Below are 21,956 nucleotides of genomic sequence, written 5' to 3'. Positions count from 1 at the left end.
TAGCTGCCGGCCTACACCACAGCCACAGCAACGCGGGATCCAAGCCATGTCTGTGACCTACACCACAGCTCACGGCAACGCCGGATCCTTAACCCACTGATCAAGGCCAGGGATCGAACCCTCAACCACATGGTTCCTAGTTGGATTTGTTAACCACTGAGCCACGACAGGAACTCCTCTTTTTCTTTTTTTCAACAAACTTCTCCTTCTCTCTCTCTCTCTCTTTTTTTTTTTCTTTCTTTCTTTTTTTTTTTTTTTTTTTTTTTAGAGCCACACCCTTGGCACATGGACATTCCCAGGCTATGGGTCGAATTGGAGCTGCAGCTGCTGGCCTCCGCCACAGCCACAAACTCTGGATCCAAGCTGCATCTGCAACCTACACCATAGCTCACGCCAACACTGGATCCTTAACCCACTGAGCAAGGCCAGGGATTGAACCCGAGTGCTCATGGATCCTAATCGGGTTCGTCATCACTGAGCCACAGCAGGAACTCCCAGCAAACTTCTCTAGTTGCTGTGTTCTGAATATCGTGCTTAAATGCTCTGCCCCTTAATTTCTTTGTACCAGAGACTCCATTGCGCTCGTCCCAGGAATTTTGTTCCCTTTGGCTGGAAAGGCAAGTGTGTCATTTGATTTCTTGATCCTCTGAGCTCATTTGATGACTTTTTTTTTGTTTGTTTGTTTTTCCTTCTCTGTTGCGTTTTGAGGCCCTCCTGCCTACAGGGGTTATGCAAGTTCACTGCAAAGGTCACAGCTGCTCAGAGCTGTTCCTGTCCCGGACCGAGAGTGTCCAGAAACTGTGTTTGTGCCAAAACACCTCCCAAGTTAAATGTTTGTTTTTACAGTTAGGCCTTTTTGTAGTTGGCCAGACCCTTGGCCAGAGCATTGATTGACCCGGCAAATGTTCACTAGTGAAGTCCTGGAGCTGAAGGGTCAGGAAAGTTGCTCTTTGCGTCACTGGGTGACTGTGGAAGGACATGCCCTCAATGTGTCTGGAGCTCCAGCTGATGAGACAGAAATTCATTGGATGTTCCCTCCATGGCGCAGTGGGTTACGAATCCCAACTGCAGCAGCTCAGGTCACTGCTGAGGTGTGGGTTCGATCTCAGGCCCGGGGCATTTGGTTAAAGGATCTGGGGTTGGGGCAGTTTGGTTCTAATCCCTGGCCCGGATCTTCTGTATGCTGCGGGTGTGGCCAGAAGGAAGGAAGGAAGGAAGGGGAGTTCCCGTTGTGGCTCAGTGGTAATGAACCCAACTCATATCCCTGAGGACTCAGGTTCGATCCCTGACCTCACCCAGTGGATTAAAGATCCGGCGGTGTCGTGAGCTGTGGTGTAGGTTGCAGACATGGCTCAGAACCCATGTTGCTGTGGCTGTGGTGTAGGCTGGCAGTTCCAGGTCCGATTCAACCCCTAGCCTGGGAACCTCCATATGCTGAGGGTGCACCCCTAAAAAGACCAAATGAAAAAGAGAGAGAGACAGAGAGGAAGAAGGTAATTTGTGGCACTGACGGAAATTCTTACGTAATTCTTCTTGTCTGCTGGAATCCAAGCTCTTAGCTGTTTGTGTTAGAAATTGCTTATTAATTCCTTCCTGAGATGTCTGGGTATCACATGCCTCAGCTGTCATGCCTCAGTGCAGTGGCATGTCTCGCTGTTGGGCTGTCTCTTGCCAGCTACTCTGCAGGCCCTCTGAGAGCAAGGGCCACCTACGGTCTTCGTTTTTGTTTGTTTTTTTTATTTTTATGTATTTATTTATTTATTTGGCCTCAGTGTACAGTGGTTTGACGTGGGATCTCAGTTCCCAGACCAGCGATTGAACCTGGGCTGCAGCAGTGAAAGTGTCAAATCCTAACCCCTAGACCACCAGGAAACTCCCCGCCCCCTTTTTTTTTTCTTAAAGCTTTTTTATTTTTTTTCTTTTAGAGCCTCACCCACAGCATATGGAAGTTCCCAGGCGAGGGGTCAAATTGGAACTGCAGCTGTTGGCCTACGATGTGATATGATGTCATTCACATGCTGTGCAATTTGCCCTTTAAAGTGTGTAAATTCACAGATCTGTGCAACCACCATCACTGTCAATTTTGGAACATCTTTCAAATGTCAGTCTGAAAAGAAATCCCATGCCACATAGTCCCCACCACCCAACTCATCCCAGCCCCAGCACTAGGCAACCACTCATCTGTGTCTATAGATTGCCCTGTTCTGGACCCTTCATCAAAAAGGAATCAAGTATAGGAGTTCCCGTCGTGGCGCAGTGGTTAACGAATCCGACTAGGAACCACGAGGTTGTGGGTTTGATCCCTGGCCTCGCTCAGTGGGTTAAGGATCCGGCGTTGCTGTGAGCTGTGGTGTAGGTCGAAGATGCGGCTTGGATCCTGCGTTGCTGTGGCTGTGGCTGTGGCTTTGGCTGGCAGCTGTAGCTCCGATTCGACCCCTAGCCTGGGAACCTCCATATGCTGTGAGTGTGGCCCTAAAAAGCAAAAACAAAAACAAAAACAAAATGTTGCTAGAAACATTCATGTACAAGGTTGTGTGTGGCCATGTTTTTCATTGCTCTTGGGTAGGTACCTACGAGTGAGATGCTCGGTCATATAATAGGGACCACTTCCTTTTTTTTTTTTTTGACTTTTTAGGGCCACACCAGTAGCATATGAGGTCCCCAGACTAGGGGTCAAATGGGAGCTGTAGCCGCCGGCCTACACCACAGCTCACAGCAACACCGGCTCCTTAACCCACTGAGTGGGGCCAGGGATCAAACCTGTGTCCTCATGGATACTAGTTGGGTTGGTTCACCACTGAGCCATGATGGGAATTCCCAGGGACCACTTCTTACAGTTCCCGAAACAGAAGTTCTCCTCTCTGGACAACATGAGGGGCGTGGAGGCTCACCCCTGGGGTTGGCAGAGTGAAGACTCCCCCACACCTGCTGAAACACCTGCCTCTTCCCAGCCATCACCAGCACCATCTTAGGACTGGGAAACAGGCCTGAAGGGATGGAGGGACCCGGCTCCATTCAGAAGTCCTGGCTGAGGAGCTGGCCAGCGCTCTGGCCTCAGGACTGGCAGGGCCAAGCTCAGGCGTTCAGTCAAAAGCCCTGTGTGTGATGGAGGAGTTGGCCGTGAATGCTGCAGGTGCCAGGAGTGGGGCCTGCTGTTTGTGGGTCCCCCAAGGGCTGCACAGCTCACCCCCCTCCCTTCCCCCACAGGGTGCCTCTGCCAACTGGTGGAACCATCGCCACTTCCAGCATCATGCCAAGCCCAACATCTTTAGCAAGGATCCAGATGTGAACATGCTGCATGTGTTTGTCCTGGGAGAAAGGCAGCCGGTTGAGGTAGGACTGGAGCGGACAGAAAGATCTGGGGAGTGTTTGGCCTGCGCAGGGCTCCGGGGAGGGATGGGGCGGGGGGAGCAAACAGACCCATCTGTGTCTGATGTTTACATGGAATCCTTTCCTGGGCACCCTGAATCATTCAAGCTGGAATTTCAGTGGCCTGGCCTCCTGCGTAAATAATGGATGAAGCTCTTTGTTAGCGTGTTAGCAGCCTCCCCGCCTCCCTTGGGCTGGGGAAGAACATTTTCTGGCTTGTTCCTTCCAGTGTAGCAGGAAAGCACAATTCCAGGGCTCAAGCTTGGTCCCCAAAGACCAGTACAAGGAAACCTTACTCGGAGAGTCGCAGTCCCCGAAGCAGCCAGGAGGATCCCGGCGGGTCTGGTCCCACCTGCTTCACCATAGATGCAAATGAGGCTCAGTGGAGGACTCATGGCACGAGCTCGGGGTCACAGAGTCACATCCTTTAGCCCCCAGTCGAGGCCAGATCTGACAGCCAGGCCATTTCCTCCCACTCTGTCGCACTGACTTGTTTCTGTCTTGGTTTACCTTTTATTTATTGATTGATTGATTTGTCTTTTTTTGTCTTTTGGGGGCTGCACCTGTGGCATATGGAGGGTCCCAGGCTAGGGGTCGAATCAGAGCTATACTGCCAGCCTATGCCAGCCACAGCAACGCCGGATCCCAGCCACATCTGCGACCTACACCACAGCTCACAGCCACGCCAGATCCTTAACCCACTGAGCGAGGCCAGGGATCGAACCCACAACCTCATGGTTCCTTGTCGGAGTCGTGTCCGCTGCGCCATGACGGGAACTCCTGGGTTTACCTTTTATTATAAGTAGAGAACATAGCTCTTATAAGCATTTTCTTTTTACCATGCCTGCGATGTGTGGAAGTTCCTGGACTGGGGATGGCACTTGAGCCACAGCAGCAGCCATGCCAGATTCTTAACTGCCGGGCCACCAGAGAACTTGTCATTGATATGTGGCATTCTCTGGTGGCCTAGCAGGTAAGGACTGGGCCTTGTCACTGCTGTGGCTCAGGTGCCATCCCTGGCACGGGGCACTTTCCCGTGCCTCGGGCCCACAAATAAAAAATGAAAATGAAAAACATAAAAACCCAAACTGCAGCTTCAACATCTTACATCTGGCTCGTGTCCACTTAGGTTTCCTTGCGATTCTGGTTGTTTTTCAGGGGATTCTTTTGAACTTCCTGGGAAGACCACCGGAACCTCGGAAATAATGAAAATAGAGATTCTTTGTAATAGCTCCACACTCATTTCTGGTTTGGGTTTTTTATAACCTTCCTGGAATTTCCAGAACAGAATTAAATAGGGGTGACGTCAGGGGGCAGCCTGGTTCTGCTCCCCTCCGCCACCCCCCGTCACCAAGGGGGACCATGAGGCCCTTATGCCCTTGGCTCTGGACAAGGGCTCTCAAAAGCTGTGAGGGTTGCTGCCGCCCCCTGTCCCCATCTGAGATCCTGCTTTTTCATCCTCTGGGAGGCTCCCCCCTGTCCCGAGGCCTGGCCACTCCTCACCCCCCCGGCTTCTTGCTTCACCTTGGGGAACAGGCCAAGTCCGTCCCTCGGAGAGGCCGTGGCCCTCCGCAGGGCCTTGGGGCTGGACTCCTGCCCGTCCTCGCATGCCTGCTGGCCTTGGTCCTTCTCATTTCTCTGCGGCTCCAGTTTGCAAGTTCCCAGAGGCGGGGCAGGGCTTGGCCTCTGCTCCCCTCCCCCAACCCTGACTGGACAAGGCTGGCCCTTGTCGGGCCTCAGACATTTTGTTCCGATGCTGAAAAGTCCCCTGCACATGCCCCTGGCACCCCCTCAGCTGGGCCTCGTGGTCCCTGAAACAGGCTGAACACAGGAGGGTTCAGGACTGGCTGGGGTCCAGGGTTGTGGGCCTCCGGGAAGCCAGGCCACCAGGGCTGGCCATGCTCCCCCTCCCACTGCCTTGGGCCTGCGTCCCCTTCAGCCTCGGCTAGAGGACACATCAAAGCAGGCCCTGCGTGTGCGGCCATCTCCTTGGGGTCTGGACCAGCCATCCAGACTCTCGCCCGCAGCTTGAGTGGAAGCTGTGTCTGCCTGGGTCTCTCTGGGGCCCCCACAGCCTGAGCTTTCTGCCTGTGGCTGGTGAGGCTTCTGTGGGAGGGGAGAGGAGTGCGGGTCCTCCAGGCTGGCAGCCCCCGGCGGGGTGGGGAAAGGAAGGCTGACTTTCACTGGACCCAGCACAGCCGAGCATGGCACGTGGGACGTCACTTCATCCTTGCTTAACCATGAGGCAGGAGCTGTCATCAAACCCATTTTACAGATGGAACAGCTAAGGCCAAGAGATGATATGATTTGCTCAAGGTTACAGCAAGAAAGGACAGGACCACCATCCAAAACCCAGACTGTCTGGCTCCCAGCCAGGGCAATCCCGGTCCTGCAGGGGCCCTGCCCAGGGCTACCACCTGCTGGACACTAGGTGTGTTTGTTAGCTCTCTCCAGCTTCCTGATGAATTATGAAGCCAGAAGCCCCTCCTCCTGGCTTGGTGCATTCTAAAACCCTTCTCCCCGTTCCCGTTGTGGCTCAGTGGTGACAAGCCTGACTAGGATCCATGAGGATGCAGGTTCGATCCCCGGCCTCCCTCAATGGGTTAAGTTAAGACTATTTCTGGGAAGTTCCCGTCGTGGCGCAGTGGTTAACGAATCCGACTAGGAACCGTGAGGTTGCGGGTTCAGTCCCTGCCCTTGCTCAGTGGGTTAACAATCCAGCATTGCCGTGAGCTGAGGTGTAGGTTGCAGACGCGGCTCAGATCCTGCATAGCTGTGGCTCTGGTGTAGGCTGGCAGCTACAGCTCCGATTCAACCCCTAGCCTGAGAACCTCCATATGCCACGGGAGCAGCCCCAGAAAGGGCAAAAAGACAAAAAAAAAAAAAAAAAAATTTAACTCCCCAGGTGCGCCCAGCCTGAGTCCTTCTATGGGGACTTCTGGTCTCTTCCAGCCCACCTGGGCTGCCCTGAGTGCTCACTCCCCCAAGAAGAGCTGGGCCAGCCCAAGAGGGTCCTATGGGCCCAGGCCTGTCCCGTGGGTTCACCTGCAGGGCAGAGACGTGGAGGGGAGCGCTCCCGTCTAGGGCCAGAACAGCCCGCAGACAAAGTCTGGGCCTATTTCCTGGTTTCTGGGAGGAGGTTAGAGCAGGACCCAGGAACCTGTTTTGTGGCCCACGAGCTCCCCAGAACCCCAGACCCAACTGGCCACTCAGGGGGCATCTCTAGTCCCTCCTCCTCTGGAAAGTTGTTCAAGAGTGTCTGGGGTCCCCCCGGCTGGGACCTCTCCAAGGCCAGCCTCAATCTTAATGACACCTTTGTGCAAAGAACAGACGACATTCTGGGGATGGGGAGACCCCTGCTGAGACACAGGAGGCCCCACAGAACAAAGGGATCGATTCTGATGGCTCTTGGGCCCTGTGGCCATGGCTGCTGATGCCAAGATGCATGTCCCGGGGATAGGCTTGGCTTTGCTCCCAGCCACCCGACTGCGGGCTCTCCCTGTGATTTTGGCAGTCACTCCTATCTCAGTGCTCTCGCCTGGAGAACGGGAGCACTGGCCCTGAGGACATCCGGGGTTTCTCCAGCCGTAACATGCTTTGATCTCCCAGCTGTAACAAGCAGAAACAGACATCACTGGATGAGAGTGGCTGACCTTCGGAGCCGGGGTGGGGTGGGTAAGGGGCCGTGTCCCAGGAGACAGCCCCTGGCATTTATGCCCATATTCTCATTGGCTCCTCCTTTTTTTTGCCACACCTGCGGCATATGGAGGTTCCCAGGCTAGGGGTCCAATTGGAGCTGTAGCCGCTGGCCTTCGCCATAGCCACAGCCACGCGGGATCTGAGCTGCGTCTTCGACCTACCTACACTACAGCTCATGGCAACGCCGGATCCTTAACCCACTGAGCAAGGCCAGGGATTGAACCCGCAACCTCATGGTTCCTGGTTGGATTCGTTAACCACTGAGCCATGATGGGAACTCCTCACTGGCAGCCCTTAACCACCAGTGATTTAGATGCCAAACAGGGCTCAGGCAGGCCAAGTGCCTCGTGCAGGGTCTCAGTGCTGGTGAGAGGGCAGAGCCCAGGCCTGGGCTCCCTGCCTGGCCCCCCAGCATCGCAGGTGAGAGCACTTGCTCCTCTGCAGGTGGCATTGTTTGTCCCCAAGGATCAGGGTGGGCTGGTCCCTAGGGGGCCGGATCCTGGAGTGAAGGGGCTGCAGGGACCCTATGGGGCCCGAGGCTGCCCCACCCCGACTCTTGCTCCTGCTTAGTGTGGCCTGAGCCACTTTGTATAGTGAGGATGCCCACATGCAGCCAGCCCTCCCAGCCCCCCTTGGTCTGGGGGCCCTGGCTGGGACCAGGTGACCAGGTGTGGCTGAAGCATCCATGCGGTGGCCTCCTCTGATCTGCTGGCATCCTCGAGTGAAAAGTCTCAGCCTGAGAGTCCACGTCATGGCTCAGTGGTTAACAAATCCGACTAGGAACCATAAGGTTGCGGGTTCGATCCCTGGCCTCGCTCAGGGGCTTAAGGATCCGGCGTTGCCGTGAGCTGTGGTGTAGGTTGCAGACATGGCTCAGATCTGGCGTTGCTGTGGCTCTGGTGTAGGCCAGTGGCTACAGCTCCGATTAGACCCCTAGCCTGAGAACCTCCACATGCCATGGGTGCTGCCCTAGAAAAGGCAAAAAGACCGAAAAAAAAAAAGGCTCAGCCTGGAAAGAGCAGGGGCCCCTGGGGAGGGGACCTCAGGGGGACCCAGGAGTTTTTCTCTCTCCTGAAGGGGTGGAGGCTGGCCAAGGAGCTCCCTCTGGGTGTCTTGAGGCCCCCACCCCATGTGCATTCTTGAACATTCACTCAGCAGACATTTATTTAGTGCCTGTTGCATGAGCTCTGAGTCTGCTTTCTTGGGTTCAGATCGCAGCCGGCCCGCTTCTCCAGTGGCCTTGGCAGTGACCTGACCCTGAGCTTCAGCTTTGGCAGCACCAGCTCACTCCGTGAGGGCTGAGAGCATGTTAGCCGGAGCGGCCAGGAGTGCAGAGGAACAGAGACCTCCTGAGCAGGAGGAAGGGACAGTGGCTGCAGAGTCGGAGGAGGAGGGCACAGGAGGCTTAGGGGGCCTGAGGGGGCCTGGAGGCTCATGATCTCTGCTCTCTTCTCAGTACGGCAAGAAGAAGCTGAAATACCTGCCTTACAACCACCAGCATGAGTACTTCTTCCTGAGTGAGTGCCGGGGCACCCCACAACCCCAGCGGGACCCCCTTCTCACCCCAGTGTGGCCATCTCTCTCCCCTCCTGACCTGTCAGAGGAGAAGGGACCACTGTGGCCATCCTGGGCGACCCCCACGCCCCGCCCCACTGCCCTGGCCCAGGATAGAAAAGGGACATAGGCCCAGAGGTAGGTGATCCCTGGGTGGGGTGCCAGTGGGTGCCGTCTGCTCCCAGCCCCCTGCTCCAGCCCCAGGGCCCCAGCCGCCTCCGCCTGGGAGGTGGCATCCCAGTGTTTTGCCCCTGGCTCCTGCCGTCCTTCACCCTGATCAGGTGGGGCGGGCCCCTCCAAGTGACTCTGCTTTCTTGCTGTCCTGCAGTTGGGCCACCGGTGCTTATCCCCTTGTACTTCCAGTACCAGATTATCATGACCATGATTGTTCGTAAAGACTGGGTGGTGAGTCCAGGTGGCCTGGGAGGGTGGGGAGGGGGTGCCTGGGGCGAGTGGACCTTTGGAACCTGCGGGGGTGGGGGGATGGGGTCTGGCCTCTCTCCCCTTATCCCTTGCTCTGAGAATGCCAGGAGCCAGAGAGGGCATAGCACCCAACCCTCAAGATCCCCCCAACTTGGGGCATCCACTGGCAGAGCCCCTCAGAAAGTTCCTGAAGGCGCCGGGATGAGTCCCAGGCAGCCCACCCAGCCAAGGCTCCGCTCCAGCCATTGCCCTCCCGTGTCCCCCGTGCAGCCCCTAAGACCCCGTGACTGGGTCACACTGGACTCCGGCTGGTCGGTGGAGAGCGGCCGGGCCCTTAGTCTGCTGAGGCTGCATAAGAAAGTGCCACAAACGGAGTGGCACTTCTGTTAAAAGTGCAGACTCACCATGCTGGGGCGTGAGTCCTAGGGCCCACGCTAATTCTCATCTAAATGAATCAATCCGCGGTGACCTTGTCTCCAGATAAGGTCACGCTGTGAGGTCCTGGGGGTTACAACTTCAATGTCCTCCTTTCAGAGGACAAGATCCAGCCCATAACACCTGGTTTTGTGGAATCCCTGGATTCTACCTCCAGAGAGAGAAAGGGACCCTGGAGAGGGCCACACAGGGGTCCTTGGCTTTATGTAGATTTGCCGGCGTGATTCTGCGGAGGAGGGTGGGCTACCCTGGATGAAGCCGTCCCCCTAGGCAGAGCCTGTTTGAGGGGTTCATGGGGACAGAGCCCAGGTTTCCACCCTTGGGACCAAGCAGGTGGTCGCTTAGTAGGTACCCCTAGTTTTTGTTTTTGTTTTTGTTTTTTTCTTTTTTCTTTTTAGGGCTGTACCTAACGCCTATGGAGGTTCCCAGGCTAGGGGTCGAATGGGCGCCACAGCTGACATCCTACACCACAGCCACAGCAACGCCAGATCCAAGCCACGTCTGCGACCTACACTGCAACTTCCGGCAGTGCTGGATCCTTAACCCACTGAGCAAGGCTAGGGATTGAACCCGCATCCTCATGGATACTAGTTGGGTTCTTAACCCGCTGAGCCACAACAGGAACTCCCTGTTTTTTTGTTTTGTTTTTTCTTTTTTTAAGCCCAGTTTCAGGAGTCCCCCGCATGGCACAGTGGGTTAAAAATCCAACTACAGCAGCCTGAGTCACTGCAGAGGTGCAGGTTCAATCCCCGGCCCAGTGCAGTGGGTTAAGGATCCGGCGTTGCTACAGCTGCAGCTCAAATTCGATCCCTAGCCTGGGGAACTTCCCTATGCCTCAGGTGTGGCTGACAAAGAAAAACAACAACAACAACAACAATGCAGTTTCATAAATGAAGATATTGAGACTCTGAGCGTTTGGGGCTTGCCCAAGGTGGCACTGAGCAGGCACTAGAACCAGGCGTCCCTATGCCACGGCCACCACTCTCAACTAACAGGACCTTGTGTTTGCATAGCATTTTAAGGACTTTGAAGTACTTTGTCTTACATATTTTTCTCGGCATAATGGGTAAAGGGGCCCATTGATTCTGCTGAGACAGCCAGGCCTGGGACTCAGGAGCAGGTGTTTGGGGAGGAGGCGGGATTCTGAAGTTGCTGCCAGCCCTGCACTGGTAAAACCTTTCCTATGCCCAGGACATGCTCTTGAATCGGTCCCTGCCGTGCTCTAAGAACAGTTAAGCACTGCCACCTGTCCTGTCTCATTTAACCCTGTTTGGCCAGCAAGGCCTCCTTCTGGACCGGAAGGAGGTTCTGGATCAGTTAAGTGCTGGGAATTTGAACCCAGATCTCCTGCCCCTGTGGTGACTGCTCTTTCCACCAGGGCTTACCTGGGCCCTGGAAGGAGTCACAGCTTTAAAAAAGGACCATGATGCTGCTGCTGGGGGGGCTTTCATTTGCTTCTCTGGCAAGAGGACTTCTGACATGAATATTTAACCCCCCCCTTTTGGGGGGGGGACCGTGTTTGTTCCCTAAGGAACAAAGCATTACCTGGGGACACCGGAAAAGGAATCGGACTCTGAGGCTGAATTGGATCAGGTGGCACAGCCAGGGAAATGTGATCGGGGATTAGGGTTCAAGCTTGGGCTCCTTCTACAGAACAGGAGCCACACTGCAACCAGGCTTGGCGCCGACCCAGCGCTCCGCCTAAGGGCCTGCAGGGGGCAGAGGCCTGCCCTGTGCTGTGGTTTTCTCAGCGAACACTGAGCGTAGTTGCCAAGGGCAGCGGTGACCCGGGCCAGTGGTCCTCCATAAGGGCAATTCTGATGGGCCATCTGGCCATACCTAGAGATGCTTCGTCTCCTTTTTTGGCTGCGCCCGTGGCATAGGGAAGTTCCGAGCCAGGGATTGAATCCGAGCCACATCCAGCTTTGCTGGATCCTTTAACCCACTGCACCCAGCCAGGGATCAAACCCATATCTCTGCAGCAACCTGAGCCATTGTGGCTGGATTCTTAACCCACTGCGCCACAGCGGGGACTCCACTGGAGACATTTTTGATTGTCACAACTTCGGACAGGGTGGGGATAGGGGATGAGGTGCTACTGGCATCTATTGGGCTTCTGTCTAGGGAGGCTGCCAAACATTCTATCACGCACAGGACAGCCCCCACCTCCGCTGAGAATTATCCAGCCAGCATTGCCAGTGGCTGCATCCTTGGGGTGTTTCCCAGGTCTTAACTTCTTGGGGGTCCGTCGTATCTGAGACCACTCACTGCTCCTTCTTGAAATTTTTGCTGTCAGCTTCCAAGTCCCACTTCTGCTGGGTCTCCTCCCCCTCTGCTGGGTCTCCTCCCCTTCTTTTTTCCTGCATCTCCTCCATCCCTTACCCCTGAAACCAGTGGTCCCATGGTCATGCTTCACTGGGCAAAAATAAGCAGACCCCTCCATTAACAGACAGGTGCATGCTGCTGCACCGCAGACACAAAAAGGGAATTAAAATGAAGATGATAAAAAGTTGGAGCAGGAGTTCCCATCATGGCTCAGTGGTTAATGAACCCAACTAGTATCCATGAGGATGAGGGTTTGATCCCTGGCCTTGCTCAGTGGGTTAAGGATCTGGCATTGCCGTGAGCTGTGGTGTGATTCGACCCCCAGCCCGGAAATGTCCATGTGCCACGGGTACAGCCCTAAAAAGACAAAAAGACCAAAAACAAAACAAAAAAGGAGAAGCAGAGGTGTTCCCGCTGTGGCACAACAGGATTGGCGGTGTCTTGGGAGCGTTGGGATGCAGGTTCAATCCTTGGTGCCAGCACAGTGTTTAAGGATCCAGTGTTGCCACAGCTGCAGATTGGGTCTCGATTGTAGCTCAGATCTGATTCCTGGCCCGGGAACTCCATATGCCGAGGAGTGGCCGAAAAAGAAAAAAAAAAAAAAAATGGAGAAAGAAAGAAAAGTAGGAGCAGAGCTTAAAATATTTGCTTCCCCCTTCCCCTTAGAGATCACCTTAGTTCCGAGGTCTTGCCCTCCGCCCGCTGCTGGCCCTTCTGACTCCCGTTCCCATGGCTCCACCAACCCCCTTCCTCCTCAAGGGATGGCAGTGACTCCAGGGACCAGCCAAGATTCCTCACGACTAGGCAGTCCTCAAATGGAGCTGCCTCTGCCTCCTAAATAGTTCTGGAATCTGTTACCCGCCCCCATCAGTGCTGCGGGTCTCTGGTTTGGGCTGCCCATCATTTCATTCCTGGGCCACTGGAATAACCCAATCCCACCTGCAGTTGGCAGAGGTCTATTTTAAGATCTAAATGGGGAGTTCCCTGGCGGCCTAGCAGTTAAGCATCTGGTGCTGTCACTGCTGTGGCACAGGCTCAGTCCCTGCCCCAGGAACTTCCCAGCAGAAGTGGGACTGTAATTAACGCCGGCAGCAGCCTGACCTGGAGCCTGTGCGCTAATCACTCACTCCAAGAGTCTCTGGGGAGAAATGATGGGGGAGAGGAAACAGTGCAACATAGTGGGACTATGTTCTTGTCATTTAAAGCCCTCCGTGGGTCTTCCTTGCCGGTGGAGGTAGAGGTCACTCTTCCAGGCAGACGTGACCTGGTGCCAGTCTCCCACCCCCACCTCCAGCCCTTGGGCTGGACTACAGGGAGCCTATAATCCGTATGCAAACACCACCCCTGCTCACTCGCGGCGCTGGGCTTTTCTTCCTATTGTCCCTCTGCAAACATCCATCCCGCTGTTCTTTGCTTGGCTGGTATCTGGTGTGTCCCAGCCCACCTCGGGCATCACTTTCTCGTGGAGGCTCTTCCTAAATCGGAATCATGTCAAGACCGCCCGACATGGGCCACGCTCCCATCACCCCTGTAACCCCCTGGGCCCTTCCATCTGTATCATATCAAAGGGGTCTCCGTAAGTCTATCCTTCCAGACGCCGGGCTTCTGAAGGACCTCCTTTTTAACCCCAGCACCTAACTCAGCCTCTGGCACAGGGAAGGCATTCACTGAATGTTTGTGGAGCTTAACTGAACAGAGTTCTTTTGAAGGATGAGGTCGCTGAGCAGATAAGGGACAGAGGAGCCTCCAGGTGGATACAGCCAGACACAGACATTGCAGCAGATTCTAGCCGGGGGGCGAACAGGGCGAGAGACTGGCTGCAGGTGAGGCCAGGTCAGTGCGCAGGCATGTGAGGTGTCCGTGTGTCCTACTGAGGGGCTGGATTTTATCCTCCATCCCTGGCAGGAAGGAGGCCCAAGATGGCTTTGAGCATGACAGTGGCACGATCCAATCTGCATCTTAGGAAGATCTCTAGGTAGCTAAGTGCTGCAGGGACCGGGATGGAGTCATTGGATCGCCTGCTTTCGGACCGTGCTTATTGTTGCCACACTTTGAAACCGTGGAGACCCCTGGGGGTGGTGGGGAGGGATATTCTTTTCCCACCCTGGAGATGGAGGAATTGAGGCACAGCTCAGAAAATTACCTACGGCTACACAGAACTGGATGGAGCTGTAATTAACGCCGGCAGCAGCCTGACCTGGAGCCTGCGCTCTAGTCACTCCCGCAAAGAGTCTCTGGGGAGAAATGATGGGGGAGAGGAAACCGTGCAAAGGCCCTGAGGTCAGAAGAAGCTGGGTCAGGCAGCTGAGCAGAGAGCGGTTCCCAATCCCGGAGGGCTACTCTGGGTGGGATGGGAGGGCTTCGCGGGGGAAGGTAGAATCTGCGAGGAGCTAAGCATGGTTGGCGCTCTGGTTGCCATGGATGCGGAGCAGTCGGGGGGGCCGGGGAGGGGGGCAGCTGGGGGAGGTGCTTGCCCAGGAAGGGAGGAAGGAGACTGGTGTGGGAAGAGGGCCAGCGGTGTCTGAAGCCACTGGGCGGGCTCTGAGATGGGCGATGGATGCTGGCCCTGGCCTTTGTGGTGCTGGAGGGAGGGTCCGGGTCGGAGACCCAGGTGCCCGTGAGCAGTTTGTGAGCCTGCAGGGGTCAGGGAGAACCTTCAGAATCCCTGGACCACCACAAATGAGCTGCTGACTCCCGGCCCCTCCTCATGGCTGGCATCTGCTGGTCCGCGTCCCTGTTTCCCTCCGCGCTGAGCATGCAGCCCCCTTCCTGCTGCTAAAACACCCAGCAGCTCCCTAGACAGTCAGCCGCGCACACCCTGCCCGGGCAGGTGTGTGCCTCCTCCCTGGGCCCAGTGCCCAGCTTCTGAGAGGCCCGCTAGGGTTTCTTGGCGGAAGGTGCTGTGCACACACCTGTGGCTGGGACGTGGTGCCAGGGAGGGTGGGGCACCCCCGCGTCTAACTGTCTCTCTCCCGCAGGACTTGGCCTGGGCCTTCAGCTACTATGCCCGTTTCTTCATCACCTTCAGCCCTTTCTACGGTGTCCTGGGAGCCATTCTTTTCCTCAACTTTATCAGGTGCCTGAGCTCTGCTGGTTCATAATCCCCGGGCCCTGGAGCCCTGGCTCTGATGGGGGCTTTGACGTGAGGGCCCCACGAGGAAAGGTTCAGGGGCTCTGCTTGCCCCCACGCCCGCCCTGGGCTGCTTGGGGTGGGGAGAGGCTCTGCCCGCACAGATGCCCAGGCCCCTCGGAGACTGAGCCCGCCAGGCTCCAGCACTGAGCCACACTCCCTTCCAGGTTCCTGGAGAGCCACTGGTTTGTGTGGGTCACACAGATGAACCACATTGTCATGGAGATTGACCGCGAGCCCTACCGCGACTGGTTCAGCACCCAGGTGAGGGTGGCCAGAATTGGCCACTGGGGCCCTGCGGGAGCCTGGACCCAAGGTCCATGTCTTCAGCCCCCCCACCTCCCCACCCCAGGGAACTTGGCTGCCCAGGGGGCCTGGTGCCATCCTGCGCTTCCCTGGGGCTGCCTGTGTCCTTCCACTGGGGGGCGCAGGGCTGGGCAAGAAAGGGTGGCAGGGACCTTTTGGAGGGACCAGTGGGGAACCTGAGCAGGCTGAGGACTCAGGGCAGAGCATGAGACCTGGGTCAGGCTGGGCCTTGTGGGAAGGAGGTGGGCCCTTTGTGCCTTTGCTCCCAGGCCATTCATCTTCTCTCCCCGACAGCTGGCAGCCACCTGCAACGTGGAGCAGTCCTTTTTCAATGACTGGTTCAGCGGGCACCTCAACTTCCAGATTGAGCACCAGTGAGTGCAGCGTGGCTGACAGGGTGTGGTGTGGTGAGGCAAGGGGGCAGGAGGGCATACAGTGGGAGGAAGATGGGCACTAACCAACCCCACCTGGGCAGAGGGCAGTAGGTGGGGGCTGCCTCATTCTCTCTTCTCCAGTGAGGTCCCCCCACTGGCCCTAGAGCTGCCCCAGTGCCTCTGAAATCAGGAGAGGGGCTCTTGTGCCCTGTGCCACATGGTCAAAGGGACAGCTACCCCCTCACATGCGGCTGGCCATCTCGCTTGATCCTGGGAGTCTAGCAAAGCAGGGGGATCCGTCCCTTTATTGCCAGCGAACCCAGGGCCCAGCTCTCCCCTCTCCACATGCCAGCCACCCCCGTGGGCACACAGGGAGAGGTGGGCAGGGCCTCCGTGTGGGCCTGGAGAAGAGGTGGACCCCCTCACGCTCAGCCCCCACCCCCCTAGCCTCTTCCCCACCATGCCCCGGCACAACTTGCACAAGATTGCCCCGCTGGTGAAGTCCCTGTGTGCCAAGCATGGCATTGAGTACCAGGAAAAGCCGCTGCTAAGGGCCCTGATGGACATCATCGGGTAAGGGGGGGTCATGGGCACTGGGGCACAGGGAGGGGACCACCCCTAGCAGAGAGTGGCACTGGTGCCCCGCCAGGCCCTCTGTCACTAGGAATTGCCTCTCTTGGTCCTTCTATGGGGGGCGGGGGTCCCCCGGGGAGCCCTGAGCTAGCAGCCCTGCAGACAGACCCCTGGTTGAGAGCTGAAAGGAGACCCCCCCACACTCCCAGCTCCCCACTCCCTCGGACTCCTGGCTCCTCTCGTCCTGTCGCTGACGGCCCCTAACCCCCTCTCTTCCCAGGTCCCTGAGGAAGTCAGGGCAGCTGTGGCTGGATGCCTACCTCCACAAATGAAGCTGCAGCCCTCGGGGCACCCACGGGGAAGGGGGAGCAGGAGGGGGTGACGGGCCGAAGGGAAGGGTGGGGTTTTGTCCTGAGGGGGGTCGTGGGGCTCCGGTACACGCTGGCTCCCAGACTCCTGTTTTGGTCTTTCCTGTTTGGCTCTCTGGTTTCACTGCCTTTCATGCCTTGCTCCTGGGGCCCTCCTGGCCCAGGAGCACAGAGCCAGGGACTCGCATCCCTGCCTCCACCCTCTGCCCCTAAGCATCCGCCAGAGCAGAGGAGCACAGGCGCAGCCTGTGACCAACCCCTCCACCCTCACCCCGGCCCCCATGCCTCCCACCACCCTCTCTTGAGGTCCATGGGGTGGGGTCCTGGCCTGCTCCCTGACCCTGCAGGCCTGGCTCCGCCCTCTCTGCCTGCGGCCCACCTGCGGGGTGGCCGTGCTCCATGCGGGGTCTCCCACCCCCAGGGATCTGTACTTGGGGTATCCCTGCAGGCCCCACTTTCTCTTCGGATGTCCAGGGCCCCTGGCCCTCACCCCAGGCTCCCTTTGCCTGCAGTGCAGCTAGCGCCGGCCTTGGCGCCCAGAGAAGTGTCCTCGCGGCCCTTCCGGAGCCCTCTGACCCAGGGCTTCGGGCTCGGGCCCTTCCATGCCGCTCTCTTCCCACCTCCAGAGCCTGTGACCTGGGGTCCAAGGGGGCGAGGACACAGAATGGCTCCGCAGAAGCCACAGCCAGGTCGGGGTCAGCCGGCCTGTAGGCTCGGCCCTATCCCCCCATCCAGGTTCAGACGTTTGTCCTGGTTGGGAGGGATGCCTAAGATTCTGTAACAATCGGACCCTTCCCCAAAGTGCCCCCCCACCTGCCAAACAGTGCCAGCCGGTCCCTGGCCGCTTGGCGCAGGCGGACTCGGGCCCTCCAGGCCGCAAGAGGGCGCTGGAGCCCAGGGGCTTCCACACAGCACCTGCTGGTGTTGGGGCTGCCCCTGTGGAAACGCTCTTCGACGGTCTTCCACGCTTTTGTGTCTTTTACTGGTATTTTAACCTTCTGCTGCAGATACGCTTGGGGGGGTGGGGGTGGCAGGGGCACTGGTCCTTGTGACAATCTGCCTGTTACCACCTGCCCCTCGCAGCCTCCCAGGCCCCCCAGGGGGCTGAGCGGGGCTCCCTCACTGAGACCACGCAGGTCCTGTCAGAAGCGCCCTGGGGCAGAGAGGGAAGGAATCCTGGAGGAGCTGGGGGTTTGGGGGGGACCTAGTGAGACCAGAAGGGGTTGGGGCCGGAGGCCGGGCAGCCGAGGGGACAGGAAGGTGAAAGGGGAGGGTGGGGAGCCTGGTGCTGCTGGGAGCTGCTGCGTTTGGAAATTAACCCACTAACCAGTATGTAGCTCCCGGGGAGGGGAGGGCGGGAACCAGCGCAGACCAGCCAGGAGGGACCGGACCATCGGGTCGCCATGGCAGCAAGGGCCCCCGCCTGAGGCCCTTGCTGAGAACACGCGGGCCCTGAGGGCCACTGTCCCTTCCCAGAGGCAGAAGGGATCCATAGGGAACGGATCTGAATTTTTATCATGTGGCTTCTCCTCCCCTACAATTTTGGAAATAAATGAAGTAATTTTATTCTCACTTCCTTGATCAGCCCCGGCCTCGTGCTTCTGCAGGCCCTGCACGCGGATGCTAGGTGTGGTGTCAGGTGGGGTCGGGACAGAGCTCTTTTCCTCTTGGCACCCACCTCAACCCTGCACCCGCCCCAACCCTGCACCTCTGCTTGGGAGACAACTTCCTCTTCTCTGAAGTGCCCAGCAGCCAGGAATTTTGTGCAACTGACCCAAATGAATGGGCCCTTCTTCCTCTTTCTGGGGACTTTCCGCAGCTCTAGGAAACCCAATGCCTCTAGAGCCGTAATGGAAGGTCTCTGGAGAACAAGGAGTTGGCTCAGGCCACCTTCCTGCCATTCTCATTCCCTGTGCCTCTCCTCCTCTTGGTCTGGCCACAAGCTCATGTCAGCTGGCTTCTGCCGGACTCCCCCTACCTGTGCCCGTGGCCGGTCAGTGCGCTACTGTTCCTGGACCCGGTCAGTGCCCCGAGTGCGCAGGGCAGAGTCTCAGAGGGTGCCGAGGGAAGCCCTGGAGACTTGTGTGGCTCGTGGCCTCTGCACCTGCCATCCAGCCCAGCATCACCAGCTCATAGACAATGGCACGGAGACTGGGTCCTAGGTCTGTCTGACCCCTCAAGCCTGCAGAGCATCCAAAGGAACATGCCAGGGGCACTTGTGCAGTTTGCCTCCCAGTGGTCCCCACCCTGCTGTCTGATCTCACCTGCCTGTGGGCTCACAGGTCAAGCTGGGTGTGCCATGGAAGGGCCAAGAGGTTCAGGGGGCCAGCACCTCAAGGGCTCCCCTCCTGACATTGCTGGGGCCGGGCAGGGCTCCAGAATTGCCCCTTGTCCTTCCCTCTTGCTTTGCCTGTGATCTCAGTATAGCTGGCATGGGACAGCCAGCTGATCCAAGGAAGAGCTGTGTGTGAGTCCCCAGTGGGCACAGGGACTCTGTAATAGGACCTAGGATTCCAGAAACCTTGAACCAGGAGACTCACTGAATGGCCTTGGGTGAGTCCTTCACCCTTCCCAGCCTTCTAGGCTCCAATCTCCCCATTTGTTTTTTTCTTTCGTTTTTTGTTTTTTTTTTTTTTTTGGCTTCCCCGTGGCACATGGAGTTTCCAGGCCAGGAATCAGATCTGAGCCACAGTTGCGATCTACACTGCAACTGTGGCAATGCCAGATCCTTAACCCATTGCGCTGGGCCGGGCATTGAACCTTCGTCCCAGCTCTGCAGAGATGCCACCAATCCCATGGCGCCAAGCGGGAACGCCTAGTCTCCCTATTTGTACAGTGAAGGGACTGGGCTACAGGGATCCAAAGATGCTGTCTCTCTCAACACCTGTGAGCCCTTGGCCTTGCTCTGCCTGGACACCCATTAGAGTCTGGAAGGACTTGGGTCTTCCATCCCTCTTACCTGTGCCTGTGTTCTGCCTCCTGCCTAGGCTGGCACCCTGACTCCCAGGATGGCACAGCCACACACACACACACACACACACCTCCATTCCTGCTAGCTGGAAATCTGGGGTCCATCACCAGTGACAACCGGGATCCCAGGATGGGGAGGGTGGCGGGGAGGACTGCAGCAGCTGTGAGGGCACCAAGTAAGACCTAGCCCAGGTTGATGGCCACCTGGATTTTCCCCACCTGAGTCCCCGCTTGCCCTGGAGTACTACCCTTGGGGCCAGAACCAGGGACCCCCCCCATACCTGCTCTCTGTCCCACTGCTCCTTCTGTCCCCATACTCTACTGAGGCTCTTGGTCAACACAGAATGGAGGGCACCTATGATTCCCACCCTCTGCCAATGTCATGACCCTAACCTGCAAGGCCCTGAGTGGTCACAGGACCAGAGCTCCATTCGCAGGTGAGGAAACAGGCCGGGTGGGGGGTGGGGGAGGACAGGCCTGAGGCCACTCAGTCCTTTGCAAGGGAAGCCTGTTTCCCAGACCCAGGGCTCCTCCCACCCCATCGTGTCAAAGGTCAGACCACTCCCCAGAGAGCCAGCAGCTGGGTGGTGGGAGCAGGGATGTGCCAGGAATTAGTCCCTATGGAGGGGACAAGAGCTCACCCCTGGTGAGGTGGCTGCCCTGATCACAGGGTGGCAGCTTTGTGGGTGGCATAGGGCATGTGCCAAATGCCAGGCCCAGAGGAGGGGCTGGCAGAGCAGCCTGGGCTGGGTGGCAACCCTGGCACCTCAGAGGTCATCAGTGGCCTGGCAAATTCCTTAGTCATCCAGCAGGACGCTCAGACCCTCTTGGCCCATTGGGAGGAGAGAGAGGCCTTTGGTGAGAGGGGCAGGGCTGAGGTGGCAGTTACCCGGGCCTGGATGCAGGCTGCCCTCTGGGTGACAGGTGATAGCTGTCAAGTGACACCACCTTGGGGCAGTCAGGACTCCAGCTGTCCCTGCCATGCCATCCAGGAGAGTTGTGCCTCTCTGGATAGGAGGCAGCTTCTCAAAGATGCCCTGGTCTGGGTTCAAGATGGGAATGATTAGCCGTGGATCTGGGGAGTGTCTACACCCATTTATGAAGAAACTGAATCCTGAAGCAGGAAGGCATGCCCCGGTCCAGAACTGTGTGCTTTTTTTTTTTTTTTTTAAGGGCCGCACCCACAGCTCATGGAGGTTCCCAGGTTAGGGACTGAATTGGAGCTACAGCTGCCGGCCTACACCACAGCCACAGCAACACCAGATCCAAGCCGCGTCAGACCTACACTGCAGCTCCGGGCAACGCCCGATCCTTAACCCACTAGGCCAGGGATCGAACCCGCAACCTCATGGTTCTAGTCGGATTGTATCTGCTGCGCCATGACAAAAACTCCACTCCTATGCTCTTTTGGATGGATTTTACATTTCTAGCCAGACTGGACCATGCAGAAACTGCACAAGCAGACACTCAGGATGCTAGGATTTAAAGATTATGTCTCTTGAGAGTTCCCTGGTAGTGCAACAGGTTAAGGATCTGATGTTGTCACTGCTGTGGCATGGGTTTGGTCCTTGGCTTGGGAACTTCCTCATACCATGGATGTGGCCAAGAAATAAAAATAATGTCTCAACAGTCCTTTGCTATTGTAAATGTTTCTTTGAATTCTGAAGGCATTGGGTCTTCCTTCCAAATCACCTGGTGCAAAGCAAGTATCCAGGAGAACTAGTGGCAGGAATGGGGTGGGGGGCTTGGAGACTGCAGGCTCTAGAGTGGGGGGCCTCCCCAATGATCCTCTAAGCAAGTTACTATCTAAACAAGTTAACCTATTTGCAATCGTGAGGGCGCATTGCCCTCGGCCACCACCAGGGGCAGCACGGAGCGCGGCCTGCCCCACATTGGTGCAGATACTCTATGCGCCCATAGGTGGCGCTGCAAGCTCAACATTCCCGCTGGGAGAGCCCCCGCTGCCCCTGAGTCCAGGGTGTTAATATTTCCCTAATAAGGGCATCCAGAGTCACTGCAGGAAAAGCACTGACCGTCTGCTCAGGGGGATGCCATCCCAGGGCCACAGACGCCAGGAGTCAGCAGGTAGCCACAGGAAGGGGGACTCCTGCAAAGAGAACTCCCTGTGCAGGGGCCTTGGAAGTGGGACTTGCTCTGGACATAAGGAGTTTGCTTTCAAGGCGGGGAGAAAGTTTCAAGGGCAAAACAGGCTCTGAGGCAGCCAGGTGCTGTCCCAGGTAAGAGGAGGTGATGGCCCCAGGGCAGTGGATTGTGTGCAAAATATTTTTAAATAAGCCTCTATGCCCTATTGCCCCTGGAGGCCCTGAGCAAAGAGCTTTTTCTTTTATCTTCCATCACCCTAAGAGGTCATACCACCACACAAAGAGGTTGCATAATTTCCAAGGTCACAGAGCCTGGAGTCCAGGCAGA

At 57.0% G+C, this 21,956-nt stretch overlaps 1 protein-coding gene and 1 long non-coding RNA gene across 2 annotated transcripts in view; one reads left to right on the top strand and one right to left on the bottom strand.

Annotated features, from left to right (window-relative positions):
- FADS2 (fatty acid desaturase 2) overlaps positions 1-16,639 on the top strand; it is a 32,726-nt gene extending 16,087 nt beyond the window's left edge. Inside the window, 8 exon segments of the mRNA NM_001171750.1 lie at positions 3,208-3,333; positions 8,525-8,585; positions 8,951-9,027; positions 14,784-14,881; positions 15,103-15,199; positions 15,536-15,615; positions 16,063-16,188; positions 16,469-16,639. Of these exon segments, the coding sequence (NP_001165221.1) occupies positions 3,208-3,333; positions 8,525-8,585; positions 8,951-9,027; positions 14,784-14,881; positions 15,103-15,199; positions 15,536-15,615; positions 16,063-16,188; positions 16,469-16,520 (717 nt within the window). The 3' untranslated portion in view covers positions 16,521-16,639.
- On the bottom strand, positions 5,414-12,092 carry LOC106509334. Its single transcript, XR_001306776.2, has 3 exons — positions 11,791-12,092; positions 10,973-10,978; positions 5,414-5,426 (listed from the first exon to the last, which is right to left on the bottom strand). It is a non-coding gene; the product is annotated as an uncharacterized LOC106509334 (long non-coding RNA).

Source organism: Sus scrofa, chromosome 2 (assembly GCF_000003025.6).
Source record: "Sus scrofa isolate TJ Tabasco breed Duroc chromosome 2, Sscrofa11.1, whole genome shotgun sequence".
In the NCBI taxonomy this organism is placed as follows: domain Eukaryota; kingdom Metazoa; phylum Chordata; class Mammalia; order Artiodactyla; family Suidae; genus Sus; species Sus scrofa.
The sequence above is the reverse complement of the archived record's forward strand: the minus strand, read 5'-3'. Positions and strand labels throughout refer to the sequence as shown.